This window comes from Rattus norvegicus, chromosome 9 (assembly GCF_021556685.1).
Source record: "Rattus norvegicus strain SHRSP/BbbUtx chromosome 9, alternate assembly SHRSP_T2T, whole genome shotgun sequence".
NCBI classification, from domain to species: Eukaryota; Metazoa; Chordata; class Mammalia; order Rodentia; family Muridae; genus Rattus; species Rattus norvegicus.
Window position 1 is genome coordinate 38,559,012 of NC_141542.1, and position 18,225 is coordinate 38,577,236.

An 18,225-nucleotide genomic window follows, 5' to 3' on the forward strand; every position below is an offset into this window, starting at 1 on the left:
AGGAATACGTGCTGAAATTTAAAAAATTAATGAGAAAAAAAAATCAACAGGGAGCTAAATGATGTAAGACCCACCTGGTTTTTGGGAAGGTACCAACTTTTTTTTTTTTTTTTTTTTTTTTTTTTCTGAACAAAGCAGAGATCCATTGTAATTTCTGAGTAAAAGAATAGCAGGGTTTGACATATGCTTTTAACGGACAACACTGCCTGCTGCATTGATAGTCCAGTCAGAGCCACATGTGGTGGTGCATACCTAAATTCTAGCGCTTGGGAGGTACAGGCAGGAGGTTCAAGAGTTTGGCCAGCCTGAGCTCCATGGGGAGTCTGAGGCTGGCATGAGCTGTATGAGATTGATTGGAGGTGGGAGGGGAGGAAGAGAGAGCTATCAGAAGGGAGACTAGAAACAGGAGGAAGAAGAAAGTGTGGTCAGGATGTAACATAAGAGAGAATAATATGTAAATTAGGGGCTGGAGGGATGGCTCAGTAATTAAGTACCCTGGCTGCTTGCTCTTCCAGAGGTCCTGAGTTCAATTCCTAGCAACCACATGATGGCTCACAACCATTTATAATGTGATCTGATGCCCTCTTTTGGCACACAGAGCACTCACTCTGTGTGTGTGACTCTCTGTGTGTGTGTGTGTGTGTGTGTGTGTGTGTGTGTGTGTGTGTGTGTGTATCTTTAAAATCTAAATAAAAATGCTGTGGGAGATGGCTACTGAGCATGAAGTGAGGAAGTGATCTGATTGGCTGAGCCACTGTGACAAAAGATAAGCTACACAGGGGATGTAAGAGAATCGGATGGCCTCAAGAGGATTCTAAGATTGGGGCCTGAGCAGCAAAAAGGACTTCCACAAATGGAGATGCAGACAATGGGGAGTGTGGGTAATGGAATTTGTTAGGGGAGTATGGCAGACACTTGGGTTTGGGAAATATTTTATATTTAGGGGATAAAATAGAATCAAGGATGAGCTAGCATTAAGCAGGGAAGTGAGGGCTTCGATGAAGGTCCTCATCAGAGTTTGACAGGTAGGAAAGCTCCAAAGAAACCAAGGCAAGAGAGGATGGGATGCGCTCCGGGTAAAGTCTATACACTCGGTGTATTTGAGGGGCTTTGCTTCAAGGAGGGCAGAGAGATGGGGCTGTAACTGGTAGAGGATGTAGAGTCAGCTGAAAGCTTTGTTTTATGTTTGGCTTAAGATGGACAAAAATGTGAGCAAAAAAACCAAACCTACAAAAGCCGCCTGCCTTTGACCCCATCTCTCCTCAGGGCAAGGCAGAGCTAAAGCAAACCATCACAGGCAAGACCCCTGTCTGAGGCAACAGAAAGGGTGTTGGTGTATGTCAAGCTTCTGTGGGGAAGGGAACCGATGGATGTGTGGGAGAGAAGATTAACTCAGCCAATAAGTGGAAGGAAGCTGCTGCTGTGTTAGGAGCACTGATTATCCAGCTCACTGCTCCTAAAACGTGTTAGTCTGGGACCATTCGTAACTTACAAAAATACTGCAGGCCTGCATTCGCCATTTCTCTCTTGCTGTGGGGAAATGCCATAACTCAACCATTTACAGGAGGGCTCATTTAGGCTTGTGGTCGCGGAGGGGTGAGAGTCTATTGTGGGGCTGAGGGAAGTACTACAGGAAGCAGCAAGCAGCAAGCAGCAAGCAGCAAGCAGCAGGCAGCAAGCAGCAGGCAGCAAGCAGCAGGCAGCAGGCATGGAAGTGGGAGCATGAGAAACGTCCTCAAACGTAAGCACCGAGCAAAAAAGAATGAACAGGAAGCAGGACAAAACTATAAATGCTCAATCTCCATCCCCAGTGATGTCCCTCTTCCGGCAAGGCTCCCACCTCACAAAGGTTAACAACAGTGCAACCAGCTGGGGAGCCAAGTCATCAAATACAGGAGCTTATAGGGAACTCTATAGCTTATAATTAGGGTTCTCTAGAGGAACAGAGACTATAGAAAATATGAATATATATGTATATGATATCTGTATTTTTCTATCTATACATATATAACATATATACACACACACACACATATATATATGTATAGATAGATATAGAGCTATAGAGGGGAGAAAGGAAGGAGGAAGGGAGGGAGAGCGAGAGCGAGAGCGAGGGAGAGAGAGATTTATTAGACTGGTTTACGGGCTGTGGTCCAGCTAGTCCAACAATGACTGTCTACCAACAGAAGGTCCAAGAATCCAGTAGGTGTTCAGTCCACAAGCTGGCTGTCTCTGCTGTATACACCAGAATCCCAAAGAACAAGGCTGCAATGCCCTTAAAGAATGGACTTGCCAGGGAGAGTGAGGTCCAGTAGCTGGCCCAGAGAACCAGCTTCCTTCTTCCATGTTCTTTACAGTGGATTAGAGCAGGAGGTGTGGCCCAGATTAAAGTGCATCTTCCCACCTCACAAGGTCCAGGCTAAAGTGGTCATCACAGGTGTACCCAGCAGCTTGGGCTCTGCTTAATTTCAGATGACACCAAGTTGACAACCTAGAACAATTGTCACAGGGACACGTTTCATGCAAGCCAGGGACCCTAAAGATACTCTCCTGTTCATATTTAACATGCTAGAAATTATATTTGAAAATGTAAAAATATCCCTTTTAAAATCACTTACAAAGGTAACTTCTTTTGGAGACAGGGTAGCATGTATTCTCGGCTAGCCTTGAAATAGATACGTGGCTGAGGCTGACCAGCATTATGATCTCCTGCCTCTACCTCCCAGATGCTGGGATGACGGGCATGTACACTACCACTCCTGGTTTATATGATGTTAGGGATCGGATCCAGGGCCTCACACATGCTCCTCAACCACACAAAGAACTGAGTCACAAAAAGAGAGTGATGCTTGTAGAAAAAGCAATGTTTCTGTTTCCCCAAATCAATTATTGGGAAGAATTACATTTTACTTTTTTAAAAAAAAATTTAAAAAGATTTATTTACTTAATTTATGTATGCGAGTACACTGTTACTCTCTCCAGACACACCAGGAGTGGGCATCGGATCCCATTACAGATGGTTGTGAGCCACCATGTGGGCGTGGGAATCGAACTCAGGACCTCTGGAAGAACAGTCAGTGTTCTTAACTGCTGAGCCATCTCTCCAGCCCTGAGGATATCTTTAGTGTCTGGCTTTCTTTAGAGGAGCCAACTGAATTTTCATGCTTTTAAATTCAGCCTGGAATAACATCATTTATTGCATAAAATTTAGGAAGATTTTTGTACCTTGAGCGAAAGAGGAATGAAAAGATAAACATTGGCAGTGCTACTAGTTTTAACCTTATAGAACCTTACTAGGGTCTGGCAATCCCCCCGGGGTCCAGGAATTATTCTTTGAAACTTTGATTTTGGTGACAGGAAGTCAGAACCTGTGGGAATAGGCATATTCCCTGTCTAATAGGCAGGCAGATGTGGTTGGCAAATTCTTCTAAGTGTTTGTGTTAGTTCAGAGTACAGTAGGCATTGGAATTTGTGAAATGATTTATTTTATTAAATATATATGGTATTATTTTACTTTCTACTGCAACAGGAAAAAATGAGCAATTATAATGCATATTCACCACCAGTTAAACAATGCATCTTAATTCCAGAGATGCTAAATGTGTGAGTGTGTGTGTGTGTGTGAATGTGAATGAGTGTGTGTGTGTGTGTGTGTGAGTGTGTGTGTATGTGAGTGTGTGTATGTGTGTATGTGTGTATGTGTGTGAGTGTGTGTGTGAGTGTGTGTGTGAGTGTGTGTGTGAGTGTGAGTGTGTGTGTGTGTGAGTGTGAGTGTGTGTGTATGTGAGTGAGTGTGTGTATGTGTGTGAGTGTGTGTGTGAGTGTGTGTATGTGAGTGAGTGTGTGTGTGAGTGTGTGTATGTGAGTGTGTGTGAGTATGTGTGTATGTGAGTGAGCGTGTGAGTGTGTGTGAGTGTGTGTATGTGAGTGAGTGTGTGTGAGTATGTGTGTATGTGTGTGAGTGTGTGTGTGTGAGTGAGTGTTGTGTGAGTGAGTGTGTGTGTGAGTGAGTGTGTGTGAGTGAGTGTGTGTGTGAGTGTGTGTGTGAGTATGTATGTGTGTGAGTGTGTGTGTGAGTGAGTGTGTGAGTGAGTGTGTGAGTGAGTGTGTGTGTGAGTATGTATGTGTGAGTGTGTGTGTGAGTGAGTGTGAGTGTGTGAGTCTGTATGTGTATGTATGTGTGAGAGTGTGTGTGTATGTATGTGTATGAGTGTGTGTGTGTGAGTGTGTGTGAGTGAGTGTGAGTGTGTGAGTCTGTATGTGTATGTGTGTGTGTGAGTGTGTGTGTGTGAGTATGTATGTGTATGAGTGTGTGTGTGAGTATGTATGTGTGTGAGTGTGTGTGTTTGAGTGAGTGTGTGAGTGAGTGTGTGTGTGAGTATGTATGTGTGTGAGTGTGTGTGTGAGTGTGTGTGTGTGAGTGAGTGTGAGTGTGTGTGTGTGTATGGGGTTGGGTGGGTTTGTCTTTCTATAAGAGGAGCACCTCCTCCTGGGGCACCTCTCTCTGCTCAGAGCAGCCGGAGCCTCACACTGGTGGAAAGAATTTCCAGGAGAGTTAGTATGAAGCAAAGTTGAGATTGTTTTATGAAAAGAGAGATTTTGATATAGATTTAAGCAAAGGCATAGAGGAGGGACAGAGGAGGGAGGGAAGGGAGGAGAGACAGGGAAGGGCTAAGAAAAGGTTGAGAGGGGAGAAAAGAGAGGGAGGGAGGAGAGAAGGATGGAGGGAAGATGGAGGAATGGAGAGGGTGGCAGAGAGAAGACAGAAGAGAAGGGAGGAGAAAAGATGGAGGGAGAGAAGAGAGGTTTGAACAAGGAACTGTTAGACATTCCCTAGGGTGGGCTCTGGCTCCCTGTGGGAGAATAATATTTGAGTATATACAGAACAGTGTATACATATGATTTTGATGGCTCCCAAAACCACATTACTCAGAGGACTGAAAGATTAAGTAAAAGATATTTTGGTATAATTATTTTCTCTAAAGAAGTCTTCTTGCCAGACTTCAGGGCACAGGCCTGTGGTCCTATCTACTCACAGCTTCAGGGCATTCCTGAAGAACTTGGTGAAACCACCACTGAAGAACAAAGTCAAATGAGACTGAAGGTGTAGCTCAGAGTTAGGGAACTCGTCTGGCATGTGCGCGGTCTGCCCTGTAATGTCCATGATTGCAAAAACAGACAGACGAATAAATGAATAAGTGGCTCTCTTCTCTATTAAATAAGGTTATAAAGTGGTTTCAGGTGCATTATAAATGTTTAAACAAAGGAAAGGACTAAAAAAGAAAGACCAAAAGAATTCTTACCATATCGCACTTCACACAGAGCCAAGCACATGTCCTGATTATAAACTCATTCAGCATTTGCTTGTGAGGTTTTCCTTTAAGGAAAAAAAAAAACAAGATGGGATCTTATTCCTTTACAGGTGACTCGATGCCATTCAGTGGGAAGCTTTAGTCCAGGGGTGTGTGTGTGTGTGTGTGTGTGTGTGTGTGTGTGTGTGTGTGTGTGTGTGTTTGCCCCTCCCCCCATCCTGGTCTGTGAGAACGAGAGAAGTAGTGTGGCTGTCTAGGAAAGACAAAGGGTGCACGGAGAGCGCTAAGGGCCCACTTGGTATTCATGGCCATCACATTCAATTCAACTAGTTCTCAAAAGGCTCCCCTTCTATTCTCCTGTGCCTGTGCTAATACCAGGCAAGCCTGGGAGCTGTTTGCTTAAGCACCACTACTCTACCAGTAAAATCTTACTTTACTTTGGCAATGAGGAAAAGATGCTCTTGGGGCTCTGAGAGCCATCTACTGATTAAAGCAAGCAGGGTTTAGACTAAGAGGGCTGTTGCTATCCTCGGTTTGATCCTTCTTGCTTCTCCTAGTTGTTCCCGGTGAGAGGAAACACTTGTAGATGACATAAATCCTGGTGCTGCACTCCCATCTGTCAGGTGCTGCACTCCTGTCTGTCTGGTGCACTTCTGGTGTCTTGAAGCCCGTCCAGCTTTGGCTCTCGACCTTTCCATGCGTGACAAACTCTACGCCAGGAAGCGCACACATCCTTCATTCAACTAATAATCTTGAGAGCATCCCTCCTCCCCAAGAATCTCCAGGCCTGTGCACTTGTATGGCAGGCAGTTGCCAGAGGATGGAGTTTGGAGCAGCCAGCCCTTGTTTCCTCTGGACCAGAAAATCAGCATAGCACACAGGAAATCGACCGAATACTGACTTCAGCTTCAAGTTTTTAGGGGGTCTGAGGTCTCTTTTGCAAATTAAGAAAAAAAATGTAATTTTATGTGTATGGATGTTTTGCCTATATATGTGTCTGTGCACCATGTGGGTGCCTGGTACCCACAGAGCCCAGAATTAGGCATGAGGTCCCCTAAGAATGGAGTCATAGATAGTTGTGAGCCATTGTGTTGGGGCCGGAGCCTCTGAAAGAGCAGTCAGTGCTCTTAATCACTGCAGTATCTCTCCAGGCCTTTCTTGGTAATTTTGTAATAAAAAACAAAACAAAACAAACAAACAACAGCAACAACAACAACAACAACAACAACAAAAAACAACAACAAAACCAGGCATTTGGCTCACAGGCCAACCTTGTACACAGAAACCTATCTGCATGACCAACGTGAGCACACATCTCTATACAGACTGCATCCCCCTTCCTTGGGTACACACTGGCGCCTTTCAGCTTCAGGTGGAGCCCTGTCCCACCCAGTGCGTCTCCTGGTCCTTCCTTTCTCCCTTGGAGGTGTTTGCAGGGCTGTCTCTTATCTCCTCATTGTCTGCAAGCTCCAACTCTCCCATGATGACTTGGCAGTTCAAGTGTGAAATCAAGGACTGGAGAGCTGGCTCAGCAGTTAGGAGCGGTGATCAGACTCTCGGGGAGAGTCTGAGTTCAGTTCAGTTCCCAACACACACAGGGTGGCTCACAATTGTCCTTACTTCCAAGTCCAGGAGAGCTGATGCTCTCTTCTGACCTCCATGGGTACCAGACATGCATGTGCTCCATACATATTCATGCAGGCAAGATACCCATCTGCATAAATCGGTAAGCCAAGAAAAAAAGGAAAGGAGAGAGAGGAGAAAGAGAGAGAGAGAGAGAGAGAGAGAGAGAGAGAGAGAGAGAGAGAGAGAGAGAGAGAGGGAGAAGAGGAGAGAGGGAGACAGAAAAGAGGAGGAAGAGGAAGAAGAAGAAGAAGAAGAAGAAGAAGAAGAAGAAGAAGAAGAAGAAGAAGAAGAAGAGAGGAGGAGGAGGAGGAGGAGGAGGAGGAGGAGGAGGAGGAGGAGGAGGAGGAGGAGGAGGAGGAGGAGGAGGAGAGGAGAGGAGAAGAGAAGAGAAGAGAAGAGAAGAGAAGAGAAGAGAAGAGAAGAGAAGAGAAGAGAAGAGGAGAGAAAGGCAAATGTGAGATAAAGCAGTTTAGTGGACACTTACCCACTTCACCCATCTTTAGTCCCTTGTCACCTTCTCTAAATACCAGGCTTACTTTGGCTTCCTGACTGCTTGAGAATCAAAACATTTTTCATGAATTGTTTTCTTGAAGGCCATTGATGGTTTTCAAATACAGTAGTCTCAGCCAGGCAATGTGGTGCACACCTTTAATCCCAGCACTCTGGAGGCAGAGGCAGGTGGATCTCTGAGTTTGAGGCCAGCCTCATCTACAGAGCAAGTTCCAGAACAGTCAGGGCTACCCAGAGAAATTCTGTCTCAAAAACCAAAAATCCAACGAACCAAATAGCCAACCAAGCAATCAAAAACAACAACAAAACAAGCAGTGATAAGGAAATAAACATGGCTTAAATTTTTAAGAGAAAGTAGTCTCACTCATTATCATTAGTTCAGCAGATATTTGAGCTCGCACCCTGCTCAAGCAAATACACAAGACAACAGGGGGCTGTGATCTAGACCATCTAGAGCAGAGACCAGCAAGCTTTTTGTTTGTAGAGATTTAGATGCTGAGTGGTTCAGACACAGCATCTCTTGGGAATACCCAACCCCACCCTTCCAGCACAAAATCAGCCACAGACAAAGGTAAAAGAAGTGGATGTGTTCCATAGATCCTGCTGAAAGAAAAGCAATCTTCAGCGAGACTCAGCCAGTTCAGTTCCAGGCTCCTCCCCCTCCCCGTTTAGCGTGTTTGGTGTACACACAGTATTAATTACTCCTTATTACCCTTCCCTTGAAACCTCTGCTCTAATCTGGAGCATCAGAATCTCGTGTTCTGCCCCTGAGAGTCTGTCAGGTACATCTTCCGATTTACATCGTCTGGGTTGCCGTTTATCAAGATCCTGGGTTTGTTCTCTTGTAAGCTCTCTAGACATTACTGTGTGAGAGCGCTCTCCGTCCTAACCACGCTCCTAACTGACGTCTGCGTGTTTTGTCTGTTTACAGTGTCTTTTGAAATGCTGGTTAAAACTGAAAAACCATTTCTCACTTCCTCTCCCAGCACACCTGCTCTTTTTGTCTTTATTTTCGCCTCTGGTCTTCTAAGGTTGAGATAATGCGATGGGATGATACCCGAATCCGCAGCGCAGTGTCTAGTAAAGAGAGGGCTATCAGCGTAGGCTAGCCCCGCCCTTTCTCTTCTCGAGATACCTTTGGCCCCTTATATCTTGTACCACGGACCAGTAAGCTGCGGCGTTCTGTTGTCTGGCGCTACAAGACCTCTTGGTTCTGGTTTCCCATTTTTCGTTCTCGCCACCTGTTCTTGATCTAAAGCAGGCTGTCAACGAGAGTTGCATTTGCATGCACTTGGTACCCACACGGGTAACAGCAGAAACATTGGCTTAGCCCAGATGGGTTTATGCTTTCCATGTACCACAGCAGCTGGAGGCAGACAGCTGTTCCCTGCCGGTCACGGGAGGTCAAAGTCAGGCAAACAAAACAAAACAAAGTCAAAACAAAACAAAACAAAACAACCAAACGAGCAAACAATAACTATAATAATTGATTAAAATTATTTAAAAAAAAAACTTTGCCAGAATCTCCTACCTGTCGAGTTTTTTTGTTTTTTTTTTTTTGTTTTTGTTTTTTTTTTTTTGTTTTTTGTTTTTTTCTTTTCCTCATCTCATTGCCTAGGCTACATGAGTCCAAACAAATCAAATATTGAGAAGAGCTCTGGCCTTAAACACATCTCCCCTGAAATCCAAGCCCCCTCGCCCTGCCAAACAACAACAAAAACTCATGACTTTTGAAGCAATTTAAATTCATTGTATGAAGGAAACTAAATGATAGGCAGATTCAGTTGTGAAAGAGGAACTTCACAGAACTACAAAATAAACTAGTTTTAGGGAAATACTCATTTCAGAATGTCTGAATGATATGCTGATATTCGGAAAAACTGTGTGTGTGTGTGTGTGTGGTGATTAGTTTTGAAAGAGGAATGATGCAGGACATTTTAAAGTGTTATATAAACCATCTATGAAGGAAAGCAACACAAGCCATTCAGAGAGGAAGCCCTACCTCCACACAGGTCGCCATACGGGGCTTTGGCACTGAGCTAAGCTCTGCTACCCATTCCTATCCAACCCATTTCTTCTACATGGACTGGGTACTCCCACTGCTGCTCTAAGGGAAATGGGTATCTAGACTCTTCAGGGAAGGATTATCCTTACCCGCCATAACTTCGATTATATATATTAAGATATGTGACAGGCCGGGGACCCCGTCTCCTGAAAGCATGTGAACGATGGAGGTTTGAGTATCTTCTGTCACTAAATAGCCCCCTGCCTATTGGCTTACATTTTAGTATATATGAATCATATAGTCATGGTCTGTTTCTGTAATAAGTGACTAAGGGAGTATTTCTATACTGGAGGATTTTTATGACATCTTACTGATTTTTACCTTGCTATAAAAATAGTATCTCTTTGAAATTTAAGGGAGTAAACTAGTATGTTGGTACATGCTTATAATACCAGCACTTGGAAGCTTTTCCAGGAGGACTTGGAGATAAGAGCTAGCCTGGGCTACATCATGAGACTATGTCTTAAAAAGAAATGAGAATGACAAGGACGACAAAACAGAGAGAATAAAACAGAGGCTATCCAAGGTGAAGTAAACACAACCATGTGGGAACGCCTCATAAACCAGAGAAGACGATTTCTAATACTTGTTGTTCAATAGGCATATAAAATTCCCCTTGGATGCTGCTTCCTGGCTTCTGCAAACTATGACGAGCATTTCAGTTATCATAGAGTGTTGTATGAAACACCAATAGTCTGAGGCTTTGAGTAAACATTACGCTCACATTTTCCACCCACGTGCTTCTCTCATGTGTTTCACAGGTGACTACGTCTTAATTTTAAAAACATTTTATTTTCGTGTATGTGTCAGTGAGGGTTTGCACATTTGAGTGCAGGGCCCACAGAGGCCAGAAGAGGGCGCTGGATTCCTTTGAGCTGTAGCTTCAGGTGGCTGTGAGCTGCTAAATGTAGACATTCTCCATCCATGTCAAGAAGAGCCTGCAATTTTAACTGCTAAGCCATTTCTCCAGCCCCATGGCTTTTATGTGTTTTCAGATACTTGTTTGTCTGACTTGCTGTGTGTATGTATATGCATCCCATGAGTACCTGGTGCCCTCAGAGGCCAGAAGGCAGGGCTGGATCCCCTAGAACTGGAGTTACAAATTGTGTGGACGATAGAAGCAACAGTCAGGTCCTCTACAAGAACAAGTGCTCTTAGCTGCTGAGCTCCCCGCACCCACAACACGTCTTTTTGTGTTTACTTGTAGTTTCCTAGAGTTACTTTACACAGACAATTCAAATGTGTATTTTTTATACTTCTGTAAGTTTTACACAAAAGCTGGCACTCTGAAGACACTCAGGTGCTCCCAGTCTCTCACAAAACACATTTTCCTTGTGCAGTGCAGTTGGTGACTACGCCACTATTGCATTTCCTGATTGAGTCTACAGTTCTTACCTCAGCTGCTGCCTCTGGGTACATAGGCTATTGAGAACAGTCTGGGGAATTACGGCTCCATGAAGCCCATAGCTAGTTCTCAGGATGTGTTGGCTGAATTTCCTTTCTTTCTTTCTTTCTTCCTTTCTTTCTCTCTCTCTCTCTCTCTCTCTCTCTCTCTCTCTCTCTCTCTCTTTCTTCCTTTCTTTCTTTCTTTCTGTGGCTAGGAGTTGGTCATGGTGGCACACACTTTTAATCACAGCCCTCAGGAAGCAGAGCCAGGCAATCTCTATGAATTAAGGCCATTCTCATCTCCATGGTCTTGGCCAGCTAGGTCTTCATAGTAAGACTCTGTCTCAACTAAAAAAAAAAAAAAAAAAAAAAAAAAAGAAAGAAAAAGAAAAAAAGCTAGAAGGATTTCACTGTTTTTACCTTCCCAGGTCCCACAAGGACAGCTTCGGGTTAAAGGGGAAGTAGGGGTGTTGAGCTAGCTCAGCAGTAGAGGGCTTGATGCGCAATCCTAAGGACAAGAGCTGCTCCCAGGCAGGAACCTTCTAACTCTGGCTCTGAGGACTCAGGCACCTTCCTCCTGATGTTTGAGCATAATCTCACACGAAGAACACGTTAAAACCAATGTGACCAGAGCTGAGTTATAAAGAGTAGTGAGGTTTCAGCGGTGAAACTCCTGAATGTCATGCACGGAGAAGAAAACGGTGCAGTCAGGGTTTTCGATCAGGAGGGAGGGGACTCAATAGGAGGGAAATGGGAGGGGACACAAGTTCTGGTTTTGCCTCTGACATGGTATCTGGACTATGTCACAATATCGTCAAGTCTGTTTTCTCACCACTAAAAAACATGTTCTGTGTGTGTGTGTGTGTGTGTGTGTGTGTGTGTGTGTGTGTTTTGTTCTGAAAGGATTTAGGAATATGATGGGAGTCTTTGTTGGCACCTGTGGTAGGAAATAAACAAGGATTCAGGGGTAGCCATGGAGATGGGACAGAGAGTAACAGGAGGTCCTGTGGCTGGTGCCTGGTGCCCTGCATCCTTTTGTAATGTTTACCGCTACAGGTGCCAACACTCCTTAGTTTTCTAACAAGCTTAGTGCTCAGAGGAAATACAAGTTGAGCCTCTACTTCCCGTGGTCATGCTGTGAAGGGACAGACATCCCTCTTTCTGATGCTCTATAGCTAATCTCTCAGTAATTTGAAGCTTACACTCCTGCCTGTCCCCTAGAGCAGTCTCTAAACTCCCACAGATGGCCTTTCACAAGACTCAGCAAAACCGAACAGGGAATGTTAAGACTGTGAGAGATTCCTGTTGGCGTAGTTACAGGCATCGCTTCTAAGTACTCAGGCACTTGGATTGGGATGGGGTAATGTTAGTAGGCAGCAGTAGAAAGAGAGAAACGTGGTCCCAATAATAGCAAATTGGGAATGGAGGTATATGAGCCCTGGCTCGCTGTGGTGGGGTGATGTAACAGATGACAAGAAGGGAGACCATTCAAACACTGTCCTTAAGTTGGAGAGGTCAGCCACTAGTAGCTACCTGTCAGCTCTGTGTTACAACTGGGTGTTGTTGTTGTTGTTAGAAGCTTCCCAGAGTTCACCAAATAAGCGCTTTGATCACTGAGGTTAAGATTGGTCAAGAATGAATATACATCCAACCATTTCCTTCCTTCCCTACAGCAAGCAAGCTACAGAAGAAACCAAGGCACTGGCTACAGAGGAACTCAAGGCACAGGGCCTGGACAAACTGATAGAAAAAATCCAGATGCACCTGAAGGACATTTCATGCAAAGACAACCTCCGGGAAAGGTTCCAAGTATACGACAAGGAGGAATCGGGATATGTGGACAAAGAGACGTTCTTTAAAGTCTGCGAAACTCTTAATGTCCCAGTCGATGACTCGTTGATTAAGGAGGTCAGTGTGAATCGTGGTCAGTGTGAGTCGTGGTCAGTGTGAATTGTGGTTTGGGCTGGTTGGACAGGCTGAGGGCTGCTCATTCCTTCCTCAAGAGTTACAAGAATTAGATCTCCTGTTCCATTCTGAGGATGGGATTTCCCATATCACGGTATCGACTTCCTTCTCTGATTGTTGCTGCTGGGTGTCTCTTAAGATGGGGCTAGGGACAGATGTAGACTAGCATGTAAGGGATGGGAGGCAGTATAGGTAATCCTGAGGCAGCCGCTGCCAAGATCAGTGAATTGTACAGGATGTTTGCAGGCTTTGAGGTTTTTCAGTGCCAGTTCATCAGCAGGGACTAGCATGGGAGCCGAAGCTGATAGGACCACGGCCCAGGGCAGCAATGACTCTAGGAATAGCATGGCTAGCTAGAGAGGAAGAGAAGACACAGACGTTTTCTTCTTAGAAGTCTCCGGATTGCTAAATAACAGTGTTATTTTATTTGTACAAATCCCATAAGCCAGGAGCCCCCTGGAGGTCAGAAAAATGTCCCCCCACCTTGACCAAGACTCTAGCTTAATACCAAGACGTGCTCATTGGTTAAGAACATGGAAGCTCTACTGACCTTCTTGAAGAACTTCAAGCAAGAGGAAATGTTTGGAAATTAAGGTCCATTTAGGAAATGGTTTTGATTAAGTAACTAGGTTAGGATGCAGGGTTTTGTTTGGTCTTTTTTAAAGACAGACAGAATGCTAAAGAAGGATAGAGAGAAGTACTTGTTCATGTGGGCTAAATACCCATTTAGTTCTTAAGCCATTCAGTTGACAGCAAGGCTTAATCTTTTTTTCTTCCCTCCCCTTATCTATTTCCAAGTCAGTCACACTGTGTGACAGGGGAGCAGACATGATAGAGGAAGCACAGCCATTGCGAAGTGGGGCGAGTGGGGGGTGGGGTGGGTGAGGAGCTTTGCATGTCTTACAAAGACAACCAACACCTATGACTTACCCAGCACTGTCGAGTCCAGGGGACATTTAAAGGGATATACAACCAGATCCTTCTCTTTGGCTGCATCAGCAGGAGCCTAGGATTTAAGGGTGTTTAGTTTTGGGGTAGGGGAGCAAAAGTTGCTATTTGAATGCAGGGATAAAAGTCTTTTGAAGCTGGGTCTGCTGGTACATGCTTGCAATCTCAACACTTGAGATGCTGAGGCAGGAGGATCATGAATTCAAGGCTAACCAAGGATCCAAATTAAGAGACCGCCTCAAAAGATAAAAGAGGAAAAGTGCTGTGATGATAAGGGCGCCCCTACAAATATGGAGAGCACCACTGTGGTTTCACTGTGTATAACGTGGGGCTTAATGTCCGACCTACCTTCAGGATCACTGGATCACTTTGGAGTCAGCTGAGGATATAAAGGCTGAACTTTGTTTGGGTTGGCAAAAGCTGAGCTCTTTCTGCGTAAGCGTAAGTGAGCTCTGCTGTTAAGCCGAAGTTAGCCTGACTCACCTATCCTCTTTATCCCTTTGCAGTTGATCAGGCTGTGCACCCATGGAGAAGGCAGGATTAACTACTATAACTTTGTTCGAGCTTTCTCGGACTGACCCGAACGAGAGAACTGAATACATTTTTGACACTGAACCAACATTGAGAAATCCACCACACAAGCCTTTAAATCACCCCGGAAGGGGGTCTTTCTCCCCCCCCCCCCCCACTCTTCTATTTCACGATTACTCAAGTCTAAAATAAATTAATATTTAAAGAATCGGAGACCGGTGCCTTATTTGGAGTGGCAGGGGTACCGTGATTGTTACTTTTATACTTTAGGCGCCAGGGGGTTCCTGAATGCATCAGGCACTCTCCTGATATGTCTGTGAGGGTGCTTCGAATAAGGTTAACAGCTGAATTGACAGGTAAGTAAAATAGGCCTTAAAGTAAGGAGACCCCAATCAGTAGTCTGAAAGCCTGAGTAGAAACAAACTGACTTACCCCTGAGTAAGAGAGCCCTCCGCCCAGCTGCCTTTAAACTACCATATGGCCTCCTCCAGCCTTCAGATGCAAACTTCCTGTGTCCCGAGCCTGCAACCAACAGCCCGAGGCTGAGTCCTCAGCTCCTTTCCAGCTTACAGACTCTGCCTGTTCACGCATACATGCTCACTCATACCACAGCACGGCATACACAGTTCCTTTTCCGATTCTTTGGAAAAGCTTAGTACAGATGTAGAAGGCTTAAGAACAGAAGGAATGTTAGACATTTCTAGAAACATTTGAGATATTGAAAGTAAAGTTCACAGCAGCACTTGTTATTGCTAGGTAGCCAAGGGCCTCTCTACCTACCCATTCACTTCCCTTAACAGTGCAGGGTGGCATAGTGCATGCTTTTCAGAGTGTAATTCTAAGCCCATTAGTCGAATAAAACCTGGGAGCTAGGGTCTGGCTCAGTGGTAGAGTTTTGTCTTAGTATGTAAAAGACCCTAGATTCAACTCATAGTACCACCAAAAATAAAGTTTTAAAGAATGGAATAAATTCTAATGTGTTAGCCATAGTATGGTGCCTATGTTCATAAGACCTGTGCATTTACTGGGCTATAAGGCACATATTTTATGAGAGTTCCTTTCAGTGACTAGTACTTGCTGGCTCTCCAGTGAGCTCTGATGGACAGCCAGGCTGCTCTCCAATTGAAGATAGCCATGCTAGATTCTTTCCTGCCACCAAAAACAGGAAGTGGTGAGGATGAAGTCATGGAGGAGCCAGAATGCCTAGGTCCTCTCAAAGCTGCCAAGGGCCTCCCTGCTTTTGCCATTTGCAAGGAGTTAAGACACATCCACCTCGCTTGTCCAAGAGGTTCCATTTCAGCTCTTGGCAATCTCAGGAAGAAGCCATGTTTTGTTTCCTCCCATCATTTCTAGCTGCTTGAAGTCATAAGTACTTTTAAAAAAAAATCTATTTCAGTCTAAGTAGTCAGGCTTTATCCTGCCTGCCCTATCTGGTGCTGTCCCAGGCCTAGTGTGTGCTAGACAAGTGTGGCCCAGCCTCTGCCTCCTGTGTTGGGTGTTTCACCTTTGGAGTATGAAAGAAGGGTTAAAGAGTAGAACCAGGAAACCGGAGAGCAATATATTATTCCAGTGGTTAGTAATATCGTTTGGAGCCAGGGTTGGCTAAACAGCACACGTCAGACTGGCTTGTCCTTACACACGTGGCACTTGGCTTGAGGGTGCTTTTAGGTCATTTTCCACAGAGATCCTGTGCACAGTCCTGAGCCCCAACTGCCTTAACTCCTCCTTTCCTTCCTCAGAAGGGTCTCTTGGGAGGGGGCCATCTCAGGCTGACTTGCCCTTCCATGGTATCTAGTGTTACACAGTGCTCCCTCCCGGAAGGTACTTGGTAATTAAGGAGGTCAATCCCTTTCCTTTAGATTGATCTTAAGTAAGAATCAGCCCCTCCCCGAGATGTGCTTTCTAAATTCTAAAGAACTGAGCTAGGGAGATGGGTCTGTGGCCAGTGATCTCAGAGTTCCCAGTGCGATAGCTATTGAGAGTCTCTACCTCAAAGAAGACACGGACTGAGCCAAGGTTATCCTCTGCTCTCCCTGTGTACACCATAGTATGCTCCCCCCCTCACACTCGAATATGTACATACATACTGTCTTAGTTCTGGTTTAATTGCTGTGAAGAGACACCATGACCAAGGCAACTCTTATAAGGGACAACATTTCATTGGGGCTGGCTTACAAGTTCAGAGTAGAGTCCATTATCATCAAGGCAGGAAGCATGGCGGCATCCAGGCAGACATAATGCTGGAGAAGGAGCTGAGGGTTCTAGCATCTTGATCTGAAGGCAATCAGGTGAAGACTGACTCTTATACTTTGGCAAGTTGAGTGACAGTACCCAGAGCATCCCAAGAGTCCCCAGGAATCTGTATTTTCTATTCTCACTGCCTCCCTTATTAGATGGAAGCTCACAGAAGCTAAGGCCTGCACCTGTCAATCTTTCACAGATGCCTATAGTCGGTAGCACATGAAAACGCTTCTCGGTCTTTCCCCAATGGCTTTGGGCTTCTGCTGAGAGAGATGATCTTTTAGTTTCTCTTCCTCCCCTTTGAAGCGGCAGCACTCATACCCCCTCTGTCTTTCTTAGTCAGCATTCTATCGCTCTGAAGAAACACCGTGCCCGTGGCAACACTTACAAAGGAAAGCATTCAATTGGGGCTTGCTTACAGTTTCAGAGGGTTAGTCCAGCGCTGTCATGATGGGGAGAATAGGAGTGCACAGGCAGACACGGTGCTGGAGACGGAGCTGCGAGTTCTACCTCTGGATCCACAGGCAGCAAGAAGAGAGCAAGAGCAAGCCACTAGGCTGGGCTTGGGCCTCTGAAACCTCAAAGCCCAGCCTGAATGACACTTTCTCCAACAAGGCCACGCCTCCTAACCCCTCACAGGTATTGCTACTCCCTAATGATTGAGCATTTGGATATATGAGCCTATGTGGGCCCTTCTCAAACTATCACACCCTCCAATCTTTGTCCTGACCACTTCTTTCTTATCTTTCCTACCAGATACCACACAGATAGGCCTTTCTATTTGCTCACTGTAGTGTCAAGGAGAAAGTGGTTGTAAGGTTGGCACATCCCTGTCCCATAAGCTTTCTTTCCGTGCCTCATCTTGCACCTTCCAAACTGACCCAGGATCGAGAAGACCTGATAAATCCTGACAAGGTAAGAAAGAGATTTCGCAGACCAAGGCTGAAGGGCATTTCTGTGGAAACATCATCCTCACTGTTCACTAGAAAGCCAGAGTGGGTCTCACTCTTCTCTGAGACCTTGAGGAGCACGAGGCCGTGAGATGCCATCAAGTACTGTATGATTCTGTCACGACTGGCATGCATGCACGCATCTTGGAGCCTGGGCTCGGGTGATGAATGACCGCTGAGTCAGTAAGCAATATTAAGAGGTGGCTGCCTTTTCCAACAAGCCACTGGAGAATGAAATCGGAATGCTCACTACCAGTCACCGGCTGCAGGGCCAGCACACTGGCAGCTGGCCACAGCTATCAGATTTAACTGAAGGAAATGCCCGAGACCGATAAGGATAGTTCATTGCTTCAGGGCAGAAAAGAAAGCTGCCTTGTGGGTAGGCTTGGTGGTGGTGAGCCTCTGGCCAACAGCCACTATTCTGTCCAGTATACATAGCCCAGATACACCAGTAGGGGGCCTTGGGCATACTGTCTGTCATTTAGGGGTTTCGCTTTGTGTCAACAGGCTTTCAACATATTCAGGACAAACCATTGTAAAGACCATTTCTCTAAATATTGTTTCCAAGGGCCCCTGGGAGTGTGGCTTTTTAATATCCTATTGGGACACAAGCACAGCATGTTTATTAAGATTAATTTAGCCAGGTATTGTGCACGCCTGCAGTCCCAGAGCCTGGTAGGAAGACTAAGCC

The 18,225-nt window shown here is 45.3% G+C and overlaps 1 protein-coding gene and 1 long non-coding RNA gene across 3 annotated transcripts in view; one reads left to right on the forward strand and one right to left on the reverse strand.

Moving 5' to 3' along the window:
* The window catches only part of Efhc1 (EF-hand domain containing 1), a 38,753-nt gene extending 24,197 nt beyond the window's left edge, over positions 1 to 14,556 (forward strand). Inside the window, exons 10-11 of one of the 2 annotated variants that reach the window (XM_087565134.1) lie at positions 12,573 to 12,807; positions 14,319 to 14,551. In XM_087565134.1, the coding sequence (XP_087421260.1) occupies positions 12,573 to 12,807; positions 14,319 to 14,390 (307 nt within the window). In that variant the 3' untranslated portion in view covers positions 14,391 to 14,551. 2 annotated transcript variants of the gene reach the window in all.
* On the reverse strand, positions 126 to 8,360 carry LOC148003657 (uncharacterized). The gene is made up of 3 exons (XR_015629447.1): positions 7,423 to 8,360; positions 5,304 to 5,377; positions 126 to 2,491 (listed from the first exon to the last, which is right to left on the reverse strand). It is a non-coding gene; the product is annotated as an uncharacterized LOC148003657 (long non-coding RNA).
* Positions 14,557 to 18,225: the final 3,669 nt, after the last annotated feature.